We start from the raw sequence: 25401 nt of genomic DNA, 5'->3' as shown, positions 1-25401 counted from the left end.
TTCAACACAGATTATTATTTTATATTTATCTGTATCGGACCGTCTTGATTGTTTTGATATTAGAGCCTATCAAATATTTCCAAAAACGGCGTCATTGATTATGGCGTAAAAAAGGTATGGTATTCAAAATTGGTGACAATTAGCCAAGAAACCAAACGGTCCGACACAGCTTATTTCATTTTTATTCAGATTCTCAAACTTCGTTACGATTGATTAAGTTTTGAAGGAGGAAATAGTCGAGAGTGGAACCTCGATTCTATCGCAATATCTTTTAACTGAGTTGTTCTTAATCTAATTTTCTGTTTCGACACATCTAGTTAACAACAATAACATATACTAGTATATTAAACTAGAATTCCTAAATTGAAAGGAGCCCCCCTTTCCATCTTAGCATTTTTGCTCCTGTAGCGTCTTAAAAAAACTATATTATGTTTCCACAAACTTTTTAGTAATTAAATATGGTGTTGGCGTAGTTATTGGTTATTGGGCGTAATTTATTAGGTCTGTATTTCTGTAAGTATTGTTATATTTGTAACAGCCCAATTTACGGTAATAACACTAATAACACGAATTGAATAGTCAATTACTAGTTTCTAAATAAAACCACATTGCATTGTGTGTGTAGGTACTCATAGATAGTGCAGATTGTTGATCCCGATTCAGCATGGATCTATAAGTATTCCGACGCGGCAGAAAAAACAAAACTTAATTGGCAGGCATATAAGTTTTATGGTTATAAGAAAAAATAGAAGAAGAATCACGTCTCGCCGCGGAGTTAATGTTTTGACTATGTAGTTTGTGGTACTTGTAAATTTAGAAGCTTGGCTCTATACAGGGTGTAAACCTAATAGGGGTGAACCTCTTAACGGTGGTGAGTATAGGACATAAAAAATGGAATTAGATAACTTTTACTTAAAATTGAAATATTTTTTTATCCATACAAATTAATTCGGCCCGCAACGTAATGCAAACACACTCGCGTTAAACGCTCGTTGACAGTTGTCATTGTCTGTCATCGCAACCACGTTTACAGTACATTGCTGCTGGGAAATTTTTCAAAAATTAATTATGGGTTGAAAATTAAGAGTAACTCAAAAACACCTCTTAATTGATAATAACAATATTGAATTATATGCCTGGTTTCATTTATCGCCCTTATTAGGTTTACGCGCTGTTTTTTTTTCAACAGTGCGAGCGTTCTGATTTCGTCTTTGCAACATTTTACTTAAAGATGTTTTTGGTGACATTTTACTGAATTTTCATACGTCAGATAAAAACAAAATAAACTGTCATAGTCAATTTGAAAAAATAAACTAGAAAGGATGCTATTGAGAGCTTAGAAAAATGAAAATATTAAACAATGAAACAGACATAAATCACACGTAACATGGACGAAAATATTAAAGTGATTATTTACAACTTTACATACCTACCTAGTTTTTTTACGCGGTAAGCGGTAACTTTTATTGAAAATGAATTAATCAATTGATAGCTATATTTTGTTAAATAGGGACCTATATAAGGTAGGGTATGCCTTTATGGAATTCTCTATTGATATTAGTGCACTATTCAAATGTTAACATCTCATAAATTGAAACTAAACATTGAACTTATTGACTCTTCCTAAGGTGCATAATGAAACAAAAAAATAGTTTGACAGTCGCCCTGTTTATTATTTCCAGTTAGTATTTTTATTCTTTTCAACAAAAAATACACATATAATTATTATTGTACATCGAACAACATTCATCGTGTAATAACATTATTTTTACATTTATCTTGACAGGAGTTCAACATCTTTGGATAATAATAATGTCTGTGTGTTACACATATATTATACTGCTTTATGCAACTTCACCGGGCTTCGACTCAACAACGAAGAAATTTAATATTTAAACTTTATTTAATTATTTGGCGATCATAGTCAATACCATTCCATATCACGTTAATAATATATTACACTTAGATTCATCCTTCAACTAATCAGTCGCGGATCCTACGTCGGGACCCAAAGTAACTTTCCAAATACTTATTTATCTATCTATATAAATAAGTTATATCATACAAAAAATATTACACTAAGGCCTATTTAGGTATAGTTAATACATACCATTCTTAATTTACGTATGAATTTACAATTCTGTCGTCTCTTCCCTTAAACCGTAGATATGTAACATTGCAATATTTATAAAATCTATACATCAGTGGCACAGCCATCCTGAAAGCTCTCCTCCGAGGCGGGCCGCGTGATGGTGAGCACCCTCTTGAGGACCGGCGGCAGCACGGGCGGCGCGCGCTGCCACACGCGCAGCGTGCGCGCGCCCGTGCCTGCCACCGGCAGCCCGTAGTCCGCCGGGTACGGCGCGTCGCCCGCCGCCGCCGCCGGCGCCGGCGTCGTCGTCGCCGCGTGCGACCGAGGGAACGTCCGACTCATGTACCCCAGCTCCTCCTGAGACCCGTTCACGCTGCAGTTCTCAATTATAGGCGTCCGGTCGTTGTAGTACGCCGGAATAGCTGAGCTCACCGCTCGGGCTAGATTGCTGGCTTGCGTCATTTTCATTTGATCCCAGAGGCCAGACGGGTATAAGGATTCGGAACCCTCGCGTGTGTACTCGCCACTCCCCGGTCGGGTGGCACTGTCCGGCCTCGTGCCGTTGATAAGATCGGGATCGATACCGGCAGAAGCTGTCGGTGAGACCACTACCGGCCCGCCGGCAGTAACTAGACTCCCTCTGCCTTCATAGTGATTAGTGGTGTAAGGTATGTCGCTCACTCTCGGTGGTTTCAGAACCGGGTTGCATTTGGGGTCATTGTAATTCATATTCTCCTGCCTGTTCCCGAGCACTGCCCCGTGAGGCCGGTCGGCCACGGCCGGGTGCACTTCATTGCCCGACACCACTCTGTCCAGTGTATTAGGCGTTTTGCTTTCGCACGCGGGTGGCGGACGAAATCGCACAAATGTAATTAATAATGCCAATGAAATTATAACAATGAGTATGAATAATGCTGCGCCAAGACTCGCAATTTGAGCGTTTCCCAGGGTTGTTTGTAAACTGCTTTGACTGATATGTAATGTGAAATTTGCTTCCGCATTGCCACCGTTATTAGTAGCGACGCAGTAAAACTCGATGGGCTCGGAGATTTGCAGATTAGTTAATACTAACATAGATTTCTTTTTTGCATCACCTTCCTCGAAGATGTATGTTTTTTGGTGAGAGTTGAAATGACTTCCGTTTTGGAGTAAGCGGCCATTCCAATACCAGTTAATGTTAGCGCTCGGGACGGCTTCCGTCTTGCATGTGATAGTGGCGTTTCCTCCGGCTTCCGCCATGACATGTCGACTGACAGGCAATATTTCCGGCTTGCAGGCGAACTCTTCGATGGCTAGCTCCGAGAAGGGTCGGTGAGCGAGCCTCGCCGGCGCGGAGCAAGTCGGCGTCGACAGAAGTTTCCGCTTGCCTAGCCAAAGCTTGAGCTCACGAAGTCGACAGTCGCACGTCCAATGGTTATCTGACAGATCTATTGCTCTTAATTTTTCCAGTCTTTCTAAGGAAGTTAGCGGTAACTCTCTCAATTTATTAATGTTCAATTTTAGCGACTCCAAAGATTTCAAATTTCTAAACGAATCGGGAGCTATTTCTCTTATATCACATTTTGACAAATCGAGCTTCACGACGCTTCCCAAATTACTTAATGACTCGGAATGAACTTTTAATATTGGATTTTGAGCTATCGTAAGATCTCTCAGGAACGGGGCGTCCCTGAAGCTGTTGGAAGGTATTTGAGTGAGTAAATTATGAGAGAGATCTAATTCAACTAGATTAGTTAGGCCTTTGAAAGCTCTGTCGTGTATTTGGCCGATACTGCAACTGCGAAGGTAGATGCGCTGCAGGTTGACGAGGCCAGTGCGCGCGAAGGCGTCCTGCGGCAGGATCTGCAGGTTGTTGCCCGACAGGTCCAGCACCTGCGTCGCCGGGTCCACGGGCTGCGGCACCGTGATGAGCGCGCGCTCCACGCACTCCACCGTCTGCTTGCCACCCTTCCATTTGCACTCGCACACTGCGGGGCACGACCCGGCGGGGGCGATGCCGGCTAATACAGTTTTCCACATCACAACATTCACTGTCACTATAAACCACCTCATTTTCATATTTATCCAATTTACGGCTAATTGTCACTTTCACTGCATTTCCTCCGATCAATGTCTCGCGATATCGTGAGCACAATATCCTCTCGAGTCAGTCGAACCGAATGTATTGAGTCACTAGGTTCGTATACCGTATCACGTCACTACTCGAAAAAGTTGGTGAGGGACACATGACGGCACGGCACGCATCCGCGACGGCTGTAAATCAACTGAGGGAGAGAGGGATCGTCTGTGTAAAAAGAACGCAACGCATGCGCCACGGTGCCCCCGCGCCCCGCGCTGCGGCTTCGCGGCCCAGCGCGCCGAGTAGCTCCGCAACAGCCGAGTGTTGAAAGAATTCCAAAAGTGTAATTTTCTACCTGAGAGTGGCCGCGGCCGAGCGGTCCCCTGCGCCACCGCCGGCCCGTCACGTTCATTCACAAATACCTGAGCGGTGGTGGGGCGGTGCATTCAGTGCGCCTCGCCGCAGCCGCGCCGCCAAACCTCTTCAATTGTTATAAATTTTAAACTATTTGTTGAGATCACGTCGGGATAGGCCAGGTAGACGACTAATTATAAATAGCGACGCCAGGGACCGTCGCAGGTATCCCAAACAATATAACAGGATGTGGCGTTTAAGCGCATTTTCATTCATAAAAATGAATGAATATACGTAATAGTCGGAATCACGTTTTGTCGTAAAAAAAATAAACCGCTCAACTTCGTAAAAGCACGTAGCATGTTTAAATAAGTAACTTATGAATAGGACACCCGTACTGTACTTCTGTTATCAATGGGTAGGAACTTGGCATAGGTATAGATAGGTACTTAGGTAGATTTCTCGGTCGACGATATGTAGGTAGAGCGATGATTAGTGGAGTACTGAGACGCTTGGTTAACCACAGACTCGGGCACGGCCCGGCGGCCGGTCGGGAATCCGTGATAGCACCTAGCACCACAGCCGAAGCACTCAGCTCTGAATAGTGGCCAATCAAGTGTCATTGATAACGAGATTACGCCTCCTTGCCGTCCTTGCTCCTGAGCTGTTCAACTCAGTAATTGTGTAGGTAGAGCACATCCACTAGAGAAATAAAGTACATCTATTTATATTTATACCACATTGATTACCTACGTTCTTCGTTTAGTGACTCAGCAGAGTTACGAATTCCCGCACGTGGAGCGTACGAGATTTTTCAGTACATAATTATGGCCCTCCGAAGTTTTACAAGACAAGAAATGTACTGCTCGTACCTAGGTAGCGGATCAAATGATTAGTTATGTACTTATGAACCTTGTGATGTACCTATTTAGTATAGATTTAAACATTTTAGTTAGATATTCTAAATAGGGACATACGTTGGTTTTCGTTTACACAATAAGACTTTCAATGCGTGAGAAAAGAAGGTTTATATTGAAAATCTACTGAAACTAACACAGTAGCCATGTATTTAATTATTCCGCGTTTAAATATTTCAACTACATATTATACAATCATATTAGGTACGTTAAGTACTTATGCTAATAAGTTCAGTTCATGCGTCCAGTAATACTTCATTCAGTTGTTAGTAAGTAGGTATCTAAAGACTGAATAATAAATTTATGCATGCGTAAGCAATAAAGTTTCTTAAAATATTTGTATAGCCTCGAGGTGAAACGAAGTGTTATTTCTATATCCAACTATGCACTAAGTTTAGGAGATGCTTAGGTAAATGCTATCTTTGGTGTTTAAATTTAGGGTCATTATTTGTTTCTAAGAATCCAAGAACATTTTAAGGAAACTCTTTATTAAGTTTGGTACAGGGACCAAAAACCCCCCTGTTTAAAAAAATCAGAGTTTGTTTGATACTAGTAGATAATTGTTGGATATTTTGTCATTCAATTTGTGATAGGATACAAGTAACAATGTGCTCACTTCGTCTTATTTTTTCATAATCCATACTAATATTATAAATGGGAAAGTGTGTGTGTCTGTTTGTTTCTCCGTTTTCACGGCAAAACAGAGCGACGAATTGACATGATTTTATAAGTGGAGATAGTTAAAGGGATGGAGGAGGGTGACATAGGCTACTTTTCGCCTCTTTCTAACGCGAGCGAAGCCGCGGGCAACAGCTAGTAAGTTCATATATTCAAATTCAAAAACGTTGATTGAGCCACATTTGCGCAAATAAGTAGAACCGAATTCCGGCAAGAAACAAGGCTTACCTAATTCCGCTGATAATATGCAAACAGCTTTGTTTTCGCGGCTCGAACCGCGATTTTAATTCCGCGCTCACCGATGGCTCTGAACCCTGTCAGGAACAAAGGGCTTCATAATGAGTAAATAATTAGCGAGCGGCAGCCGGCTGGCGGCTGGCGGCAGGCGGCAGGCGAGCGGCTGCGCCGCCGGGCGCGGCGCGGCAGCGGCACGCGGCCCGCACGCTCGCGACGTTTTTTGGCACCGTCATCTGCCAACACACCTGGCTTAGCGATAACACAGTCGCTCCCGCTTAGAGCTTGGGGGCCTTGGGGCTAGTATAATTTGACCCCAATACACATAATATTCTACTAGGAAACGCCTTTTATTAGCGATAACTCAGAAAATCATTATTCACTACCTATGACGTTTGGATGGTGGAAACAGCAACACACACAGACAGACAGACAAACAGACAGACAGACAGACACGTCAAACTTATAATACCCCGTCGTTTTTGCGTCGGGGGTTAAAAATGGGTTTGCTTACTGTATTTTTTGAGTGCTTTCAAATGCCTTTATCGGATATCACACTTTACTGGTTGAGAGGGACGATAAGTGTTGTGAATCACCCAGGGCCGTACAATGTACATGCACGACTGCCGCCCATATGTTCCCCGTTAGTAAGGTTTCCAAGGCTTAACTTTCTAATCCAGTAAAACATTTCACTTTCGCGGTAAACGATAGAAAGCCTCGCACGGAAGAAAGAACACTAAAATTTGGACGGATGCTTCACGGTCATTAAATACAAACAGAATTGTTTGATGTCCGCTCGTGCGTGCAGTACGTACGTGACATGTGTGCGAGTCCTCCGAGCCGCGTTGGTCTGATGTTCACCTTAAACATTTCCAAGTACAGCTCCTGTCAATGAAAGTAGGTACTTAACTACCTTGTTGGTGTCTTTTCGATCGGATAATTTAATGAGTAGCACTATATTAAAATACGGAACCCTAATGAAGCAGCGCAGTAGCAATTGTACTTAGTTCCTTCGATGACCTCTCATAGAAATGTATGGGATGTCCCTCCTATATTCCTATTTCTGCAACTGTGTCGTGTCACGCCCTATCATTTGGGACGATCATGCATCGTCGTTGAATGAAATGAACAACTACCTGGGTAATGTATTAAAATGTCAACTGATTGCTTATTCATATTAATACAATCATTATTCTGAACTGCATCAAGGAGCATAAAACGGAAATCGTTCATCATTCACGCGGACCTTGTTTATTCGAAATAAATGCACCATCCATTATAAAAGAAGACGAAACATCTAAAGCACACATTCAACATTCGGAGAATCTCAAAACTGGCCCGATTGTTATGACAACATGGGATGAGCGAACGCGAACGTAAACGGAAGAAGGCCCGATATTTGTCAGTGGCATTGTAATCACCCTTTGTATTCGGAATTTTAAATTCCAAATATTATTACAGTCGAAAAGCTTTGTTTTAAGAACTTCATTATTGTATTAGGGAGCGTTTGTAAAGTTTATTGTTGTATAATTTGCTCAACAATTGAGCGCAGGTCTCTATATTTTTGTTGAATACTTGAATAGTAAACAGGTTCTAAAATAGAATTTATCTACAAAGTTTACAGCTGTCTCAGGTGAGAGGTTTCCATTTAGCGTGTATTCACTTGCGCATTTTAATTAAGTTGGCTTTAACTTCATGAAAAAAAGGTTTGCTGGAGGAACAAGGGAATCGACATAAATAACTAAGACACCAGTATGTTAAATGGAATACATACACATATTTTAATTATTGCGTGTCGTGTGTTAGGTATCTACCCAAGTTAGTCTGGAATAATTAAACAATGAGGCATAAGTTACCAGCACCTGTGTGCCTCAAATAATTGGGTGCAAATAACTTTTGTGTTAAAACACCTATACGAACATAGCGCGTTGAATAACCTCAATACAGTACGACGACAAATTATAGAAATTAAAATGTGGCATCATTGTAGAGTCGTCGTGGTTTCCTACTTAGGTACTATTGATTTGAGCTACAGTGTTGCTTCTTCTTATTTGCTACAATGTCCAACAGCACTACATCATATTGAAGAATATAAATAACAATGGAATTGTTGCCATGATAACGAGCGTCAGTCGTCTTCAATATTTTTGATATACTTAAGTGTTAACAGCCAGATTATATTTTCACACGTAGGTCTCAATATATTTACTAATGTACTATGAGGTTTCAAAGGAATTTCCTCTCGCGAACGCTCCGACTGTGGGATTAATGCGCTTGTCCTTGGACGAGTGTCGCGACGGTATATCGCACACGTGACGCATAATCAACCCGTCATTTTCTAACTGCATTAATTACAGGGGGATTGATTAATCCATGATAGATTTATCACGCGGGCAAGATACTGTCACGGGGTTTCTGAGCTGGGTTGTATCTATAAACAAATGCAATTTGCAAATTTCTTTCATCAGTTTTATGGTTATAATTTTAAATGGAAATATATTGCTATAGTATTATGTACTGTAAGTAGCATTGTAAGCACTGGTGGGATAATTCACACGATTTCGAATTGAGCAAGTGTTACTTGCAAGAGCTAACGGTGAGTCGCCTTTGTTACACAATTCGTTTCTCGCATGTATGCGTCACACAGGACATTCTGAGTAATAATTGTTGTGCAAAATTAAAATTACATCTAGAACTTGACCTCTCTCAAGATGACGATCAGCCATTGCAATTGCGAGAAAGGAAACATTGGAATTGGGAGAAAGTAGGTACGAGTATTCGGATTAAAACTGCACTAGAGCTACTTTTCAGCGTTGTTATCTACCTACTTGTTATGGACTCCATTTCATCGTTTTCAAGCGTTTCTGTGTGATAAAAAATTTAGTTTATTATTATATCAGTCATTTTCAAATAGCGTCCGATATATTTTCATGACAATTTATTTATTAGTAAAAACATGTTTACATGACATTACAGTAAAACCAATGCGTCACGAAACTTAGATAACAAAAAAGAGAGGAAATTAAGAGAACAAAATTAAAAATAAAATTAAACAATTGATTTGGGCGACGACGTCACAGCGTGGCTCCGTTGCGTCGTTTGCCCCGGTGTGGGATTTGGCAGGTTGCCCCGGAACCGCCGAAAAACCACACCTTTCGGCCAGAAGTCTGCGCTCGCGATGGTGTCCTGCAGCGGCCGCGGCACGCGCACAACGAACGAGCTGAAGTGCACGTAGTGACGCGACTGCAGAGCTGTTGCACCCTCAGCGTGTAGCTTCACGTTGGTTAATTAACCTATAATAATGTATGTATTTAATTATAACATATCGTCGTCCTTTCTATATACCTAGTGTTCAATGATTACAGCAAGATTGCATTAGCGAGCTTCTAAGAGCAGCTAAGCTAAACCCGAGCCCGTAGCCAAGAGTATAATCGCTCCGCCGCGTATCGTAGTTATCTGTCACTATTGCTCACAGACCAACCCCTATAGACATCTATTACAAGACGACTCGCAGTGGCCAGCCTTCCTAGTATTTGCACTGATATAAGCGCGGGCGCTCGCCGTGCCCGATCAGTATCGACCAAGTAACAGACCCGAAAGCAGCGCGTGTTTTTCGCACAAAAAAATTGGAAAAGGGTATTTTGATGCCTTAAAGATGTCCACCTGTAGTGTGAAATGGTGTGGAAAGGTAACAAGAAGCTCAAATTTAAAAACAGACGGCATTACATTCCACAAATAAGTCATATTTATAATTTATTCAGAGCCGGCATAGGTCAACTTACATTGGCCACTTACGCGTCAGTAGAGGGACAGTCATACTTCTGTCTCTTTTCATCTGGCGCGACTGCCCGCCGTCCTTGAAACGGCCAATCACAGCGCGCTTAACACATTCCCCGCCCGCTCCTCGCACCCCAAACACTGGCGACTCGTATCGCGCACAAAATATACAAGATTTCTACTCTATAGGAGGTTCTCTGTGCTATTGCTCCTTCATACTGACGCGACACGCGACATAGACAATTGTGAAACTTGTGATACGGTTGTACGTAGCTTTTGGCTGCGGGCCTATGTCCTCCTCGCTAATCAATCCATTAAGTACTTTGGCTGCTGCAGCTTTGATCCTATTTTAACAAGTATGTTGGGCTTGGGAGCTAGCTACCTCATAACACGAATATCAAGAGACGAAACACCATGAAGTTTGTGTTAACATGAGACTCACCTAAGGTCTTATAAACGTTCTTCTTAAACCTTTTTGTTGACTTTCAAGAGGTTTATTTTTTATTTAAAAAAAAACTTCGAAATAAAGAGGATAATACAATTCGAGATAAAACAATTTGACATTTTTAGAGGCAGAAAATGTGAACTCCACTTGCCGCTCGCTGGTTATTCCAGCCCAATGAAGTTAAATATTTCAAGTTATGGAGCTTTGGGCTTTTAAGATAAGTGAGTAGCATTTTATTGTGATCGATGAATTATTTGTATATAATTTATAACTACTTAATAAAAAAAAACACATACATAATTAGCTTTCCTAAAACACACGTTTATATCGAGTGAATCGTACAAATATCAAACTTATAGGATTATTAGCAATAGCAAACACTAGATAACAATTTAATAATAATAACAAACAATGAAACAAACGAAAACCTCTCCCATCTCCTTCCTCATTAGGCCAACCATAATTGCTCGCGAGCCATTCGAGCCAAACTTGTTTATCCATTATTCAAGAATAGGAATGTCCGAGTTGAAACTTTAGGCACTCGCGTCGCGGGCCGGAACTACTAATAACAATATAAATTAGGGTGTCCGCTTAATTGACGATTATTACCGGACCGTCTACGCTTGTTAAGGAGTCTGGGAAAAAACAATGACACCCGATTCTGAATTAGAAACTTGGTAGTAACGATCGTGTTTTGATACGTACAACTACGAGTATGAAGATTGCGCACTCTGATTGGTTTCCGAGAAACGAACTAACGGCTTGATTGGACCGAGATAATATTACGTCAAAAGTTTGCTCTAAACACGATAGTAATCGAATGTTATTGTAAAATTGTGAATTATGAGCATTCCAACCAAAAAACGTAACATCAATATGCACATGCGATCCATGTCTTTATCTAGTTTTTGACGTTTATTAATGGTTCGAATCGGGCCAGGAAAGTCTTACCTGAGTTACCAGCCAATCACTTTCATATTACGGTCGAATCGTCCAAAGTCGTGTCAAAACCAATCAATAACTTAACAAATTGTAAAATGAACTATTTAAATATTGACAATATTTTAGTTTTTTTAAGATTTTGATAATAATTAGATAAATTTGTAAAATTACGCTTCCGCCAAATTATTACTACGAGTATTATAAAGGACTACGAAATATTAAATACCCAGCTCAAATCTGAATCGTGCTCCAAGTGCCTCGTTTGGACACTTCGCATTAAGTGCCCAATAAATAAGCGACCTTGAAAACAGTTACGGACTAAAAATATCATATATCAAACGAAAATTGCTAGATGATGGCCATAACAGAAGAGAAATTATCATGGCTCGGGCGTTCATGGCATGGCTTTGCGGCGCGGCGGCGGCGGCAATATCGTGTCGATAAAGAGGTGGTTACATTTTCAGGACATTTTCTGCTAAGAAGGCCATATACTTAATGGCCCAGCCACGACATTGGTCTAAGCGCGATAGCGGTGAACGGCAGCCATACGTGCGAATGAAAAGTCCCATCGCTGTGTCTCGCTCCAATGTATGGCCGCCGCTCACCGCTGTCGCGCTTTTAGACCAATGTCGTGGCTGAGCCGTATAAGTTGTTCAAGTGTCCCCACTTAAGAAACTGTGCCTCATACCTGCTGCACAGTGGCTCAAATAGGTTTTAATGGGTACAGTGACCTGCGAAATTGCATAAAGAAATTATAATTGAATTCATTGACAAATTCGCCTTGCACTTTTGCAGTTCACTGTACATTATAACTACGCTATAAATTGTGAAATTATTGTACTAAAATCTATTTTAAGTCCTCTACATATAGGTATTATAGATAACTTATTGGGTCTAATAATGACCTTGTTACCCTTTTAGTCTATATTTCGAGTATTGAAATGGCCTGACATTACGCCTTCTCTTAAAATAACTCTGTAGTAGGTACGTGTAGTTAACATAAAGTCGATTAACATTTGGCTGCTATGAATAATTACACGGGTTACTATGTTTAACTTTTTAAATGGTCCTGTGCTTCGACGCCTATTAATGACCTTTACTAAATAGTCTAATAGGTACGGTCAGCATCAGTAAATAGTAGCGGATAAAACAATGCACCTACTTAGGCTTAGGTATTGTGTGTATTTGTTATCCTGAATACCTAACTTTTCTAAATATAGATATCTAAATCTGTACAGATCGTGGTCAGAAATGTCAAAGTTTAAGTAGACTTTCTCAGTATATGTAGACATATTTTTATACATATTTGTCTGTAGTTGATGAAATGATCAACCTACGTAATCCAACCAAACGTAAGTGGCTTCCCGTTTACTTTCGACGGTCGCTTACCTAAAAACCTAAAGTCTAGTCTACGACACTCAACAGCATTAGGTCGCTTAGCGAGGTACTTCAAGCGCGATTAGGAACACGTTAAGACTTAAGATAAGAAGGAGCACTAAGAAAATTGTTAGTAATTCTTGGCAAGGCATTAACCTAAATATAATAGTTGTTTATGCTTCCTTAATGTGTTGTTGTTGATTTATTCTGTCAATATAATTGTAAACAGTAATATGAAGTCACAATAGGCGTCAAGTTTGACGCATCGGTACGCGTCAGATTCTGTTGATGCAAGATTCTCAGTCAAATACAATATAAGTACATACCTACTGTAGGTACGTTAAAAAATAAATTATCTGTAATCTTTTTTTGTCTACTTGTAAAAAACATATATATATTTTTTTATCTTTTAATAAATAAATAAATAAATATTATAGGACACACAGATTGACTGAGTCCCACGGTAAGCTCAAGATGGCTTGTGTTGCAGGTACTCAGACAACGATATATATAGTAATATACAAATAATATAGAGGTAGAATCATCATCACATCCATCACTCAGGAACAAATATCTGTGCTTATTACACAAATAAATGCCCTTACCGGGATCCGAACCCGGCACCGCGGCGAAGCAGGCAGGGTCACTACGCGCTAGGCCAGACCGGTCGTCAAAATAAGCACGATATGGTTGTAAGACTTCGAAGTCTGCTTTTCAATACCTATAACATTAAGCCTATTGCGGATAATATAAGCGAGGCCATTTCAGGGGCGTATTTAAGATCTGGGAGCAAGCGGCGCGATAACGGCGTAATGGCATAGGTCGCTGGGTAAATTAAAAAGCACGGAGCAACTTCGCCCGCCTCGCCGCCCGCTCCGCCCCATGGCTATTTTTTAAGTATACTCCCGGTACACACTACCAAGTTGTCCACGTACGCATCTACGTGAAAAGTAACTAGTTAACTACCCATTATCTAACTCTATATAATAATTACCGGCCTGACTACATTACATACTTGAAGACGTGCGATATTGTAGAGACGAGAGTGAGAGCGCAACTCACGCTAAGTCGGAAATGAAAACCTTTTTACTACGAGCTACTACATTATGAATGTATGATATACTAACCTACTTTACAGTTTGATGTACTTTACCAACTGACACTCTATTTTTTTTTAACTCACCACAATTCAAAACAGGCGCATCTGAATATAGAAAGCACATGTATTGTATAATAATGACTTGTCTTTCGTCGCAATAAATTATCTCTAAAAAGTCATTTCCTGCACGGGAAGCATGGTCGCGCGATAGACGATAAAATATCAGGCCGTCCCTATCGCACTTACAAATACATAGTTCGATAGTGACGGCCTGCTATTTTATCACTTATCGCGCGACCATAATTGCCTGCCTGGCTTTCCACTCCTCTCAAATACTTAGAAAATGTTCATAACCACAGATTGTATAATTAATCCAAGGAAATGTAAATGAATATTTTTTTGCATTTTCTACCTATATAATTTTAGGTAAGGTGCACTAGGGTATTTCCGAATGATTTTTGCACTAGTTGATAAGGTGTATGTGTTTCCATGAACCAGTCAGTATAACAAAGTTTTTAGACGGAAATACTGAATAACACACTTACTAGATGAAATAGGATTACAGAATTTTTCATAAATAATGTAAGATTTTTAAAATACAAGCATTTCAAATCTAGTTTGTTTTTTCGTTGCAAAGGTGCAATTCCGAATTGGTTCGGGTAAATCCGAATACACTTGAAAACGAGTTTTATGTGTATGTTGCATAAGAAACATATTACTTTTTTGATTGAAATTACCCTCCCTATACGCCAAATCGAGTAAAAAGAAGCCTTTTTACTCGATTTGGCGTATAGGAGTACTTATACATGTGTTTGTCAAGCTTTTATTTCGGATTTACCCGATCAGGTATCTGTGGTACTCAAACTTTAATGACACATTTATATCCACCATCAATAGTTTCCAAGGGGTCGCCTTATGATAATGTACCTACTTAATAAAAATCCACATAGGCTTAGTCTTTAACCTTTAAAAAAACGCAAGTAATGCACATAAACTTAGGTGGAAGACCTCCTAGGCCTTTATCAATCCATGTTGATGACACACGTGCTTCGTTGAAATTCACCGAACGGACCTGAAGGCAAATGTACATATTTTAGAATCGTTATATCCGAATAACAAAAGAACTTAATTTTGTTTGTTTGAGAACCACTGGCTATTACTTAGAGAAAACAAGGTCGGGTAATTCCGGTACACTATGTGACACGGAATTCCCCACTTCGGGTAAATCTAAAAATGTAATAAAATTCAAGCTAGAATAGTTTAAGCCGATTTAAAATGGCTAAAAAACGAAAATCTCTCAAACACAAAGGCAGTCAATTCATTTGCTCACCAAAGTACGGAGTTAGCGATGGTCGTCTAATTCCGAATGACAAAAAAGCGGGAATTTTTCACTCGCTCACTAATCTGATGCGCCACAAGCGTAGTTTCGCCGCTAGCGTCTCGAGCCAACTTACGCTGGGAGGGAGATACTTGAACGTCATAGGGTGCGTTGCCAGAGCAAATTATGTAGCCGCTAGCCGCGTTTAGTAGATATTAGTAATTTTCGGAATATCCCGAATTTCGGAATTAGCCAAATAAACCTTACACCTACCTAACCTATAAAATATTGTATTTTATAAGTTAGGTTAGTGTATCTACAAACTAAAGCCTGTGACCAGAAATATATGATTAAGCTCTATGTTCCGTAACTGCATTAGAACTATAGTCTTCATAATATACTGAACTGCACCACTTACATCAGAATAACAGCGCCCCTTTGACAATTAGTCATATATTTCTGATCGCTTTACATAAGTACAAAAAATCGGCAACACAACTCAGTGGCCACTATCGGGAATAGACCGCCATTTGCATTTTCCTGCATGGGATGGGAAATGTCTTTTTTCCAATTCTGAATTAAGCTAGTCTAGTGTCGTTCCCTTGTGCGCCAATCCAGATATAATTGGCGGGTTCAAAGCGCTTTCCACTTTGACGAGTTTAACAAGACGAGTGCGATGAACCTTTTATCAAAGTTCAGTGTTTTCTGCCATCGAATTATAAGTACGTTTATACATAGGACTAATACAATTTCCGGTAAAATATTAAAACCACTTGTAAATTATTTCACTATGTACTTTTGCAGGCCAATGTACATTGTACATATTACGGCTATTAGTTCTATTACTAATATTGTATCTTTGAGGTCATATATCGTATCGATTGATATGCTTATTTATATCCCATCAAGTGCTAATTTATGACGTACATACAATTCGAATCCCGCTGAATACCTGTATCAATATTTTCTCTAATATCAGTCACTGAATACGAGTACAAATACCGAACCCCGTTCGTTATTTTTGATCTAAAAATGCAGACACGCGTTGATATGAATATAAATACCGAAGTATCCGCGTTTGTAACAAATACATTCCTGCATAACGTCTGTACGTAAGTAGTTGTAAATATTGTAGGATCCACTTGCTTAGTTACTCAGTTTGTTAGCTGCGACACTATAGATACTTCTCTATTTAGGAATTACCCACGTCTCTAAGCAAGGGTTGCTGTATTTGTTCTTATTTAAGCCTTTACGTTCTGGAAATAATTATATTGGTTATAACTCGTTATAAAACCACCGATAAAAAGTGTCGAACTTGCCACTTTTTTTTGTATTTTCCTCGATTTAATATTTTCTTTCACACTGCGCGCTCAATTTTGACAATTTAGCTTTATGGTACTTTATCAAAAGAACGTCAAAAACCATGCAACTATTAAGAGTGCTGCCGACACAACTATTCCCTGATTATGGACGGCTACCTGCAAAGGGCCACTTAAACGTTTGACGTTCCCGTCGGCTGCGCGGCTGCCCGTGTGGAATCAATGCTCGGAACTGCAAACAGTTGTCAAAAACCGCAACAAAGCGACATTTTTTAATTCAGTCGAACGACACTCTGATGCTGAGCTTACTTTGAAATATAGATACCTACCCTAGTAGTTTTGACCGGATACCGAATATAGGCTCCCTCACTTGGTCGAATATTCGGCATACATTCATACATTTTGTGTCACATTTACAATGAATACTTTCCGCCAGCATAGCACAGCGTTTGATCAGTTTGAGATTTTAATTATTTTTAAATTGGGACTTAATTGCGTATGACTACATTTTAAACTGACCTCCGACGTTAAAAAATAATAAAAATAATAATTATGTGTAACTAGTTTTTGCCCGCGGCTTCACTCGAGTTAAATTCGAAAATTTCGGAATGCTCCATAAAAGCTTCCACCCCCCATTTTAGGGAACTGGGGGGTTAGAAAGAGACAAAAGTAGCCTAATATGTCACTCTCCAATCCATTCAACTATCTCCACTTGAAATATGAAATCAATTCGTCGCTCCGTTTTGCCGAGAAAGACGGACAAACAAACAAACGCACACACTTTCCCATTTATAATATTAGTATGGATATGAATAATCGTGAAGTGTCGTGAAAGTTTAAATCAGTTTGAGATTTTGTTTCTCAGAAGCTCAAAACTGGTGAATGTAGTCGATCAAATCGCCGCCGTGATAAATAATAATATAAACTTATTTGTAAACAACAAATACTCAATAAAGGTATTTCGTATTTCACAACTTTTCAAGAATATTATAGTATATAATAGTAGAATACGATTTAGGATATTCTTGCTGATTTTTTTTTAGTTAAGGTGTAACAACTTTATCCAATATTCGGCAAAAGTAGACGAATAGGTACGGAATAGTTGCCGAATACTCGAGGCATTTCATCCTCTGCCGGTATTTAGGGCAAGTTGTCCAATAATATTGCCTTTTACGCCTGTATCGACTGTATCATATCTTATCTTATTATCTATGACCGGTTGGCGGGGTTGTGCTCAATGTATGGAGTCTGTGAGCAAGTCATGCCAGGTTGTATGATATCATTTAGCGTTCATTCACGGGTGTGGTTTACCCGTACTGTCCGTACCGAATGATAAAATGATTCATCACTTTGGTGAATGTTTTAAGTTTGACATCAGCCGTTCTCGAAAAGTTTGTACAAAAATTAAGGAAAAAGTTAAATTTGTTTTTATTATTCCTATTTTGTTACCAAGATTTTTTTGATGAATTGAGATTTTAGTAAGTTTTATTTCGTCATTAAGATTCTCTAGTATCTATATTTTCTTAATTATAACAATTATCCTGTACCTATATATCTTACGAAAGTCGACTTATATTACTAAATGTTGGTAACAAAAATTTAAATTTTGAAAACAACCCCGACTAGGACATAGTAGACCGATTTTCATGAAATATGGCTAAGAACACTCCCGACTAACTCAGCTTTCAGACAATAAAAACTAAATCTAAATCGGTTCATCCGTTCGGGAGCTACGATGCCACAGACAGGCACACACACAGACAGACAAACAGACAGACAGACAGACAGACAGACAGACAGACAGACAGACGGACGGACGGACGGACAGACACGTCAAACTTATAACACCCCGTCGTTTTTGCATCGGGGGTTAAAAATAGGATCAATTAAAATTTGCTGACGTGGCTATGTAGGTACGAAGTATTCGCGGGAAATGCTCACATGGTCTCCACCACAGGGTCTCCAAATATAGCGCTGAAACTGAGAAGCATATTAATATGTGAACAAGTGTACACTGGTCGTGTTACGTTACAAAATAATTTTACTCTTTCATTCGCTTTTCAGGGTGTCCGATGTGTAAAAGCCGTATATCAGTGGAAGATAAAATGCACTGAAACACTACACGTATTGCATTCATCTGCCATTCATATGCGATTGATATTAATGAATATCTGAGCAAACACGGATGCAGCTTTCCATTATGGCGTCTGATGGTATACGTATGTCTGTCTTAATTTATTTTAAAAGCATTTGACCAAGGCTCATATATATTTTCGGGGGTATTATAAACGATATACAAGCATGAATGCTTCTTTGGTACCCTCTTAGACATGGTGCATCGTGCAACAATTAAGGATATTCAGTGTGTCAATACCTACCTAGAGAATCCATTTTAAAACTCATAAAATATTACAATGCATTATAATTTAATTTGAATTCAAAACTAACTTGTAATAAATCTTATTCTGAAAAATGCAATTTTTTTCTTATAAGCTCAACATGAAGAAACACTGTGAAGTATGCAACCGAAAATTAATGTACACCGCAAACCTCCCAACATTAATAGTATTTTATACAATCATGATATAATACAAAGCTTTTCAGTCGAGTACCATATTTAGGCCATGAAGCTTGCTGAGTGGCCTAATAGTAAGGTACGAGAGTGAAAAGCTTAATTATATCACTATTGTATACAATGCTTTTTCTACGAGTCATCATCTTCATCATCAATGGACAGAAATATCATCATTCATTCAAGTTATAATTAATGTGTTATTAAGTTAAAATTAATGTTAATAGCGTCGTTCATCGTTGTATCAACATCGAATTACCTAGCAACCAATTGTTTGTAATAACCGTCTCTGATTGGCCGATAACGCCACAGATAAAAAAAAATGTGTTTCAGATGCAGAAAAATTTGCCAGGTATCGCAAATTAGTATAGAAATTGTATGAAGTTCTATTTTTGAAATTATTATAGTTAACTAAAGTAAACTATAATAAGATTATTATAGTTGAGTTGGAGCTGCCATAGAGTATCCAACACTGAAAAGTTAGCACTTATAGTTTAGTCTGTGGTGTCCTAATTGACATATTACCGTCGACGAGTAGAAAAAATAAACTATGGAAATAATACTTTGAGCAGCAGTTGAGGTAAAAGTGGGAATCGCAATTGCTCTTCATTTCGGGGAAACGCGAGGCATGAGGTTAGTCGCAATTTTAATTAAAATGGTGTAATAATTACATGGCTAGAGCCCGACCGGCGCTACGTCAAGGAGCTGCTTACTTAACTTACACTAGCGATGTTTTACACCTTTATTTTTCAAAAGAATCTAAAGTAAGTAGGTAAACCACTGACATTTTCAGCTAATTTTTTCACAAAAAAGGTACTTACTACTTCATACCTTTTACATCCACGAAATAAGCAGTTGAAGATGATAAAAACCTTATGCACAATTGTAAGTACTAAAATTACGGAATAAACTGTGTTTAAAGTGCCAAAGTTGGCTCTAAAACTGCAGAAAACTTGTCCAGTTTTTATGCTTGAGAAATATCTCATTACGGCTTTGCGGAGAGTAGACAAAATTGTACTTTATGGTTCTGTTCTAGGATAGTGGACGGTATAGAATTTTATCCGGACCTCACATTTGACAAAACTAAACTTTGACACATTTCGTGCACGTGCCAGCTTAGATACACATAATATAATATAAACCAATAATTATAGTTCATTACGTTACTGGTGTATTATAAATATTACTTATAATTTTCATTTAGGAAATGAAATGTAGAAAGCTAAGCTATATCAGTTTATGTACCTACCGACTACACGATATGTCTTATCTAGTAAATGATACTTATCCACTCGTACTGACACACAACTGCTACATTATTTTATTTTTTTCTGTTTTTGTACATACCTGCATACAATATCATAATCCAAAATGAAGGGTAACAAACCATTTCTTTTGCATTGAATTCTTCTTTTTAACTTCTTGTAAAACTTTATTTGCATTAGTTGTTTTCGTACATTTTAAGCAACTATTACCATATGCGAGATATCATAATACAAGAATACAGCCCACGTAACAGCGTTTCGTGGACGGTGAGAGAATTAGGAGTAGATGATACCTACCAAATAAATAGTATGTTTCTTGCTGTCGCTATGCTACCAGACCATCACCTCCAATGGCATACCATGCTCCCGTAGACGACATTTGACAGGACCGATTCCAGTAGGTACCTATGACAAACCCAAACCAATATTAAAATCAGTTCCTATTAAAATATGTATTAGGTTCAATGACAGGTCCAGCTTTTTGTATTCTATAACGAGTTGGAGTGAAACCGAGCAAAGTTGTTGCGAACTCGGCGTCTTCCCGAATCGATACTTGAGAACATTGCGCTTTGTTTCCAGCCCGAGAGTTTGTTTATACCGGAAACTGATCTGACGGCCTAGCCGAAATGACAATCGTTGACGTTACGTGCCGATAAAAACGCAGTTCGGCTCTATCGCGCCACTATAGAAGAGCGATAGGGAAAGTTAGCTACGATTACGAGATTGTGACGTTTTGGCTAGGTACCCTGCAGCCGTCGGTTCCGATCTATGCGCATTCAGAACATATAACGTTCTCCAATATTGAACTTGTATTTCTTACTGCGACTGATAACTTGAATTGATTTGGCTGTTTATTCAATAGGTACTCGTCGTGAGCGAGTAATGACAGACTTCATTGTTTTACAAGTCGTAAGTATTTCATATGGGTTAAAATGTGTTGAAATGTAGTCAATATTTCAAGAAATTACTTTTACATGCAATAATATTTTTGTACCTACATACATTGCGAGTTCACAACATACACAAGGCGGCGATATGGTTTATTTTTAGATGAAACTTTCGTGAAGCGCAGTGCACGGAGCCGCCTGACGAAGACTCACCGATTGACTCGTATCATGTTGCCAACAGCGATTATTATAATAAACGTTAGTAGAACCATTATTCAGTAGGATCATTTCCAGTATAACGATAACCTAAACCTCGTCATACTTTTTCGTAAGTAATTGCCAGTAAGTAATCATTGCAATTACCCTATCCCAGTTCATTTCCTACACCCGCTGTGACGTCATTAACCCTTCCAAACCCTTAGCCTAATGAATTGCGTTCACGTCATGTGACGTCACAGCCATCGCTGATTGACATGTCGCGCTCGCGAGTTTCCCAACACGCTTCACACCCAATTTTCTTCATTATCACTGATGACTTTGTGTAATTTAATTCCAACCAAATTACATCGATTAACATTGATTACTTCAGTCACGCGTACGAGTGTAATCACTGTACGAATTTGGAGTGCTTTTAACACCACTTTGGGACAGTAATTGAGATAATGTTTGTGATAAAAAAGATACATACTGTTTCGCGGTGATGACCGGTGTTGTGCTTTCACGCTTATACATACACACTTACACCGTACCAATGCTTATAACGACGGTTTCCTGGAATTTATTGAATAAAAATTGTATTTCATTATACTTTAAGTAGGAGTCCTGTCACGGAAGAACTTAGAGGTTTGTGTACGATATTCACAATCCATGTATAAGCTAACGTGCAGCCTGATATTAATCGCATATTTAATACGAGTAGGTATGTCGAGTAACATCACATTTCAGCTGAAACTAAGAGAACATTTTGCTATGCGTATTAACATTCGCAGTTTAATATAATATTTAGCTCGGCTGACCGGAACATCTCCGCCCGCGCCGGCGCGGCGCCGGCAGGTGCGCACTGCACTGCACATAGGGCTTGCATTCCGGAATTCCGGAATCTCGAAATTCCGGAATTTCGGACAATTTTTCCGATATTACAGTTCCGGAATTGAAACACATAATCTCGAAAATTCCGGAATTGAAAAAAGATATATTTTTGGACGAAAACGTGTAATATCAGCCTGGTTATTTTACAAAACTACCACCGCGTCTATAAAAGATCCTCGGATTCAGGTAGTGCCTATTTTATGACCAAAGGGTTGCATCCAGGGCTAGTTAGAGCGAGATAGTGTAGTTTTAACCCGCTAATATTATACCATTGTCACTTTCTGGTTTTGCTCTCAATTGTTGTAGCTAATAAGTGAAATATATAATCATTTTAAAGTAAATATTTGTTGTAGAAAGTTTTGTTTTGTGATAATTAAAAATTACTAGCCGGGAGTTGAGTGTTATGCTCGAATACTGAAGGACAATTAAACATAAATAAATAACATTAGGTACATTATTAATATTATTATTATATTGGCGTTATTTATGCTCAATTTATTAGATCGAACTTAAATTTCAGTAATAATCTAAATTAATCGGTATTAAAGCAGCATAAACTCAAAATTTTACTTCTTTTCTCATAGCACTGAATATTTTAGGCTTAAAGTCTTAAGTTCAGAAGCAAATCGTAGTATTTGGTATTACATTCATTCACAAGCATAACATCGTAGTTACTTTATACATTTCTCACAAAGACGTGTGCATATTTTACTAAACTCTATCTAAGTCTATTACCACTTACCACAAAATCAAAAGATTTGAGAAGAAAATGTATGGAAAATTATGTATATAAAAGAATGATTTATTTTTTTACAAAAAATTAGGGTGTAGGTACATGTAGGTACCTAGGAATAAATCATAAAATCTGCCTTTTTGGGCTAGCTTGGATATCTTTTGTCCCTACTCGAGTCTGATAAAGGTAATTCAATATTTCTTTTATTACAGTTATGTGAACAAGACGTTATGCAATTCTTGTAAATTATTACTTTTATATTATTTCGATGTTCAATGGATAAAAAAATAACTTTAACGTTGACCACTATCAGAAAACTGGCACTAAAACCTCGTTTGTATCGTTAACTGTAGTTCGAAATACCTTGCAAGACCGATTTTGACGCAAAATGGGCTTTCCTGTAAAATTACTAAAATGAAAATTTCAGTGATATATGCCTTTCAGGTACGGAGTTATTGTCTTAAACGTCGATTTATAACAAATTTCAGTTTAAAATTGTATTATTTCATCAAAAATCCACCAGAAAACAAAACCAAAAAAAACTGTTCAATTCCGGAACTAGTTCCGGAATTCCGGAATTGAAGTCCAATCTCGAAAACCAGTTCCGGAATTGAAAACCGTCCGATATTGCAAGCCCTAACTGCACAGGTGCATCCGCCGTGCGTGCGCGATAAAGGTCGCGCCGATATTACCGGTATTCATAATACACGACCAATGTTATGGCACGCCGTCTTAATACAAACCACTCATTTGCAATAGTTATAAATACATGCTATGCAAAGTATTAATAGAGGTAGTTTAATAAGTAACTAAAAACTAAGATAACATTATAATAATGTGTTATGATTGCGTTTAGATTATTTTAAACATGTTCACATGGGACCTTCCTGAAGCTATGCAGATTAAAACCTTATTGATGATACAAATCTCGGTACTTTGTCGTATTACCGTGGTGGGTGGTGTGTGGGTGTTTTTAATATAGTTACATACCTAAAGATAATTTAGAGGTGGGTGTCATGTCACCTGTCTAGGGAGTGTTTAATTTTATTTTATTACAATGCATCCTGTTTTTACCTAGTATACGGCTATAGAGTAAAATAAATCTGAAGATTGATAATGCAATTCTAGTTGGTTGACTGTTTTGTTCTTTAAAAAAATGTCCTATCTAAACACTTTAGTAATCAGGTGTTAACTCATATTATTGGTCACAAGTAAATATGTGGCACAAACTTACTGCCTTCTTAGTACGTATGCTCTATAGCTGTGAGCTCTATAGTTTGTGGTAAAAAGATAAACAAGGAGATGTGGTTGTGGTACCTACTGGTTTCATACTGAAGTGCGCTATGTTCTGGTGCTCGGGGAGAGTGGAATATGCTAATTCAATGCGACAGTATTTCGACTAGATCCTATTCAACAACATCACTTCATATCACTATATAAGAGTACCTACTTATTACCTCAACTGCTAACTTTCCTGTCGCGTCGAAAAGAGCACTGTAAGATGAAAGGAAGCCAAGCATGGCCGTTTTATCAAAATTTCGTTCGCGCAATATCATGAAAGTTGCGCGGCTCTGAAAATATAATATGCTGCGGTGAAAGCTTATAAACCGGCAACTAACTCATGGTGAGCATAAATAAATATGACATAATATTAATGTTTAGGTACATAATATTGAGATTCCTGAATACAAGTTAATAATTATATGTCTTTACAGGATTCCTAGGCAGGATACTGTAAAAGATTTTTTGGCTAAACTGGAGGAACTTTTACATAAATTACATAATCGTTTCTCACATAAAATAATTTTGACAGGAGACTTCAATATAAATACTCTAATTGACTCCAAAGATTCACGTGAACTGAAAAATATTGTTTTAAATTTTAATTACCATCTACATGTCACAATACCTACCAGGCAAAAAACCTGCATTGATCACATTATCAGCAACATTCCTGATGCTGTAGTAATGGTGCACGAATTAGGTCTCTCAGACCACAATACAGGCCAGACACTCAGTTTTAAAATCCAAAGTAAAGGCACGCCTCAACACCAAGAAAAATGGTTTATAATGAAGAGAGATTTCGGGCCAGATAATATCAACAAATTTCGTGATTGTCTGAAATCAATACATTGGGGAAACGTATACTCCCAATCTGATTTAAATAGCGCTTTTAATGAGTTTCATAATACTTTGTCATTTTTTTACGGACTTTGTTTCCCGCTTAATAGAACAGTAATTGGT

At 38.5% G+C, this 25401-nt stretch overlaps 1 protein-coding gene across 2 annotated transcripts; it reads right to left on the bottom strand.

The window, feature by feature from the left end:
• Positions 1-1649: 1649 nt before the first annotated feature.
• LOC125231986 (leucine-rich repeat-containing protein 24) lies at positions 1650-4444 on the bottom strand. 2 transcript variants are annotated; one of them, XM_048137602.1, is made up of 2 exons: positions 2344-4444; positions 1650-2283 (listed from the first exon to the last, which is right to left on the bottom strand). In XM_048137602.1, exons 1-2 carry the CDS (start codon positions 4148-4150, stop codon positions 2195-2197), a joined length of 1896 nt encoding a protein of 631 aa, XP_047993559.1. In that variant the 5' UTR covers positions 4151-4444; the 3' UTR covers positions 1650-2194. The 2 variants fall into 2 exon arrangements, with proteins under 2 accessions (XP_047993559.1, XP_047993554.1); XM_048137597.1 differs by having other exon boundaries at positions 1650-4442.
• Positions 4445-25401: the final 20957 nt, after the last annotated feature.

Source organism: Leguminivora glycinivorella, chromosome 1 (assembly GCF_023078275.1).
Source record: "Leguminivora glycinivorella isolate SPB_JAAS2020 chromosome 1, LegGlyc_1.1, whole genome shotgun sequence".
Classification (NCBI taxonomy): Eukaryota; Metazoa; Arthropoda; class Insecta; order Lepidoptera; family Tortricidae; genus Leguminivora; species Leguminivora glycinivorella.
The sequence above is the reverse complement of the archived record's forward strand: the minus strand, read 5'-3'. Positions and strand labels throughout refer to the sequence as shown.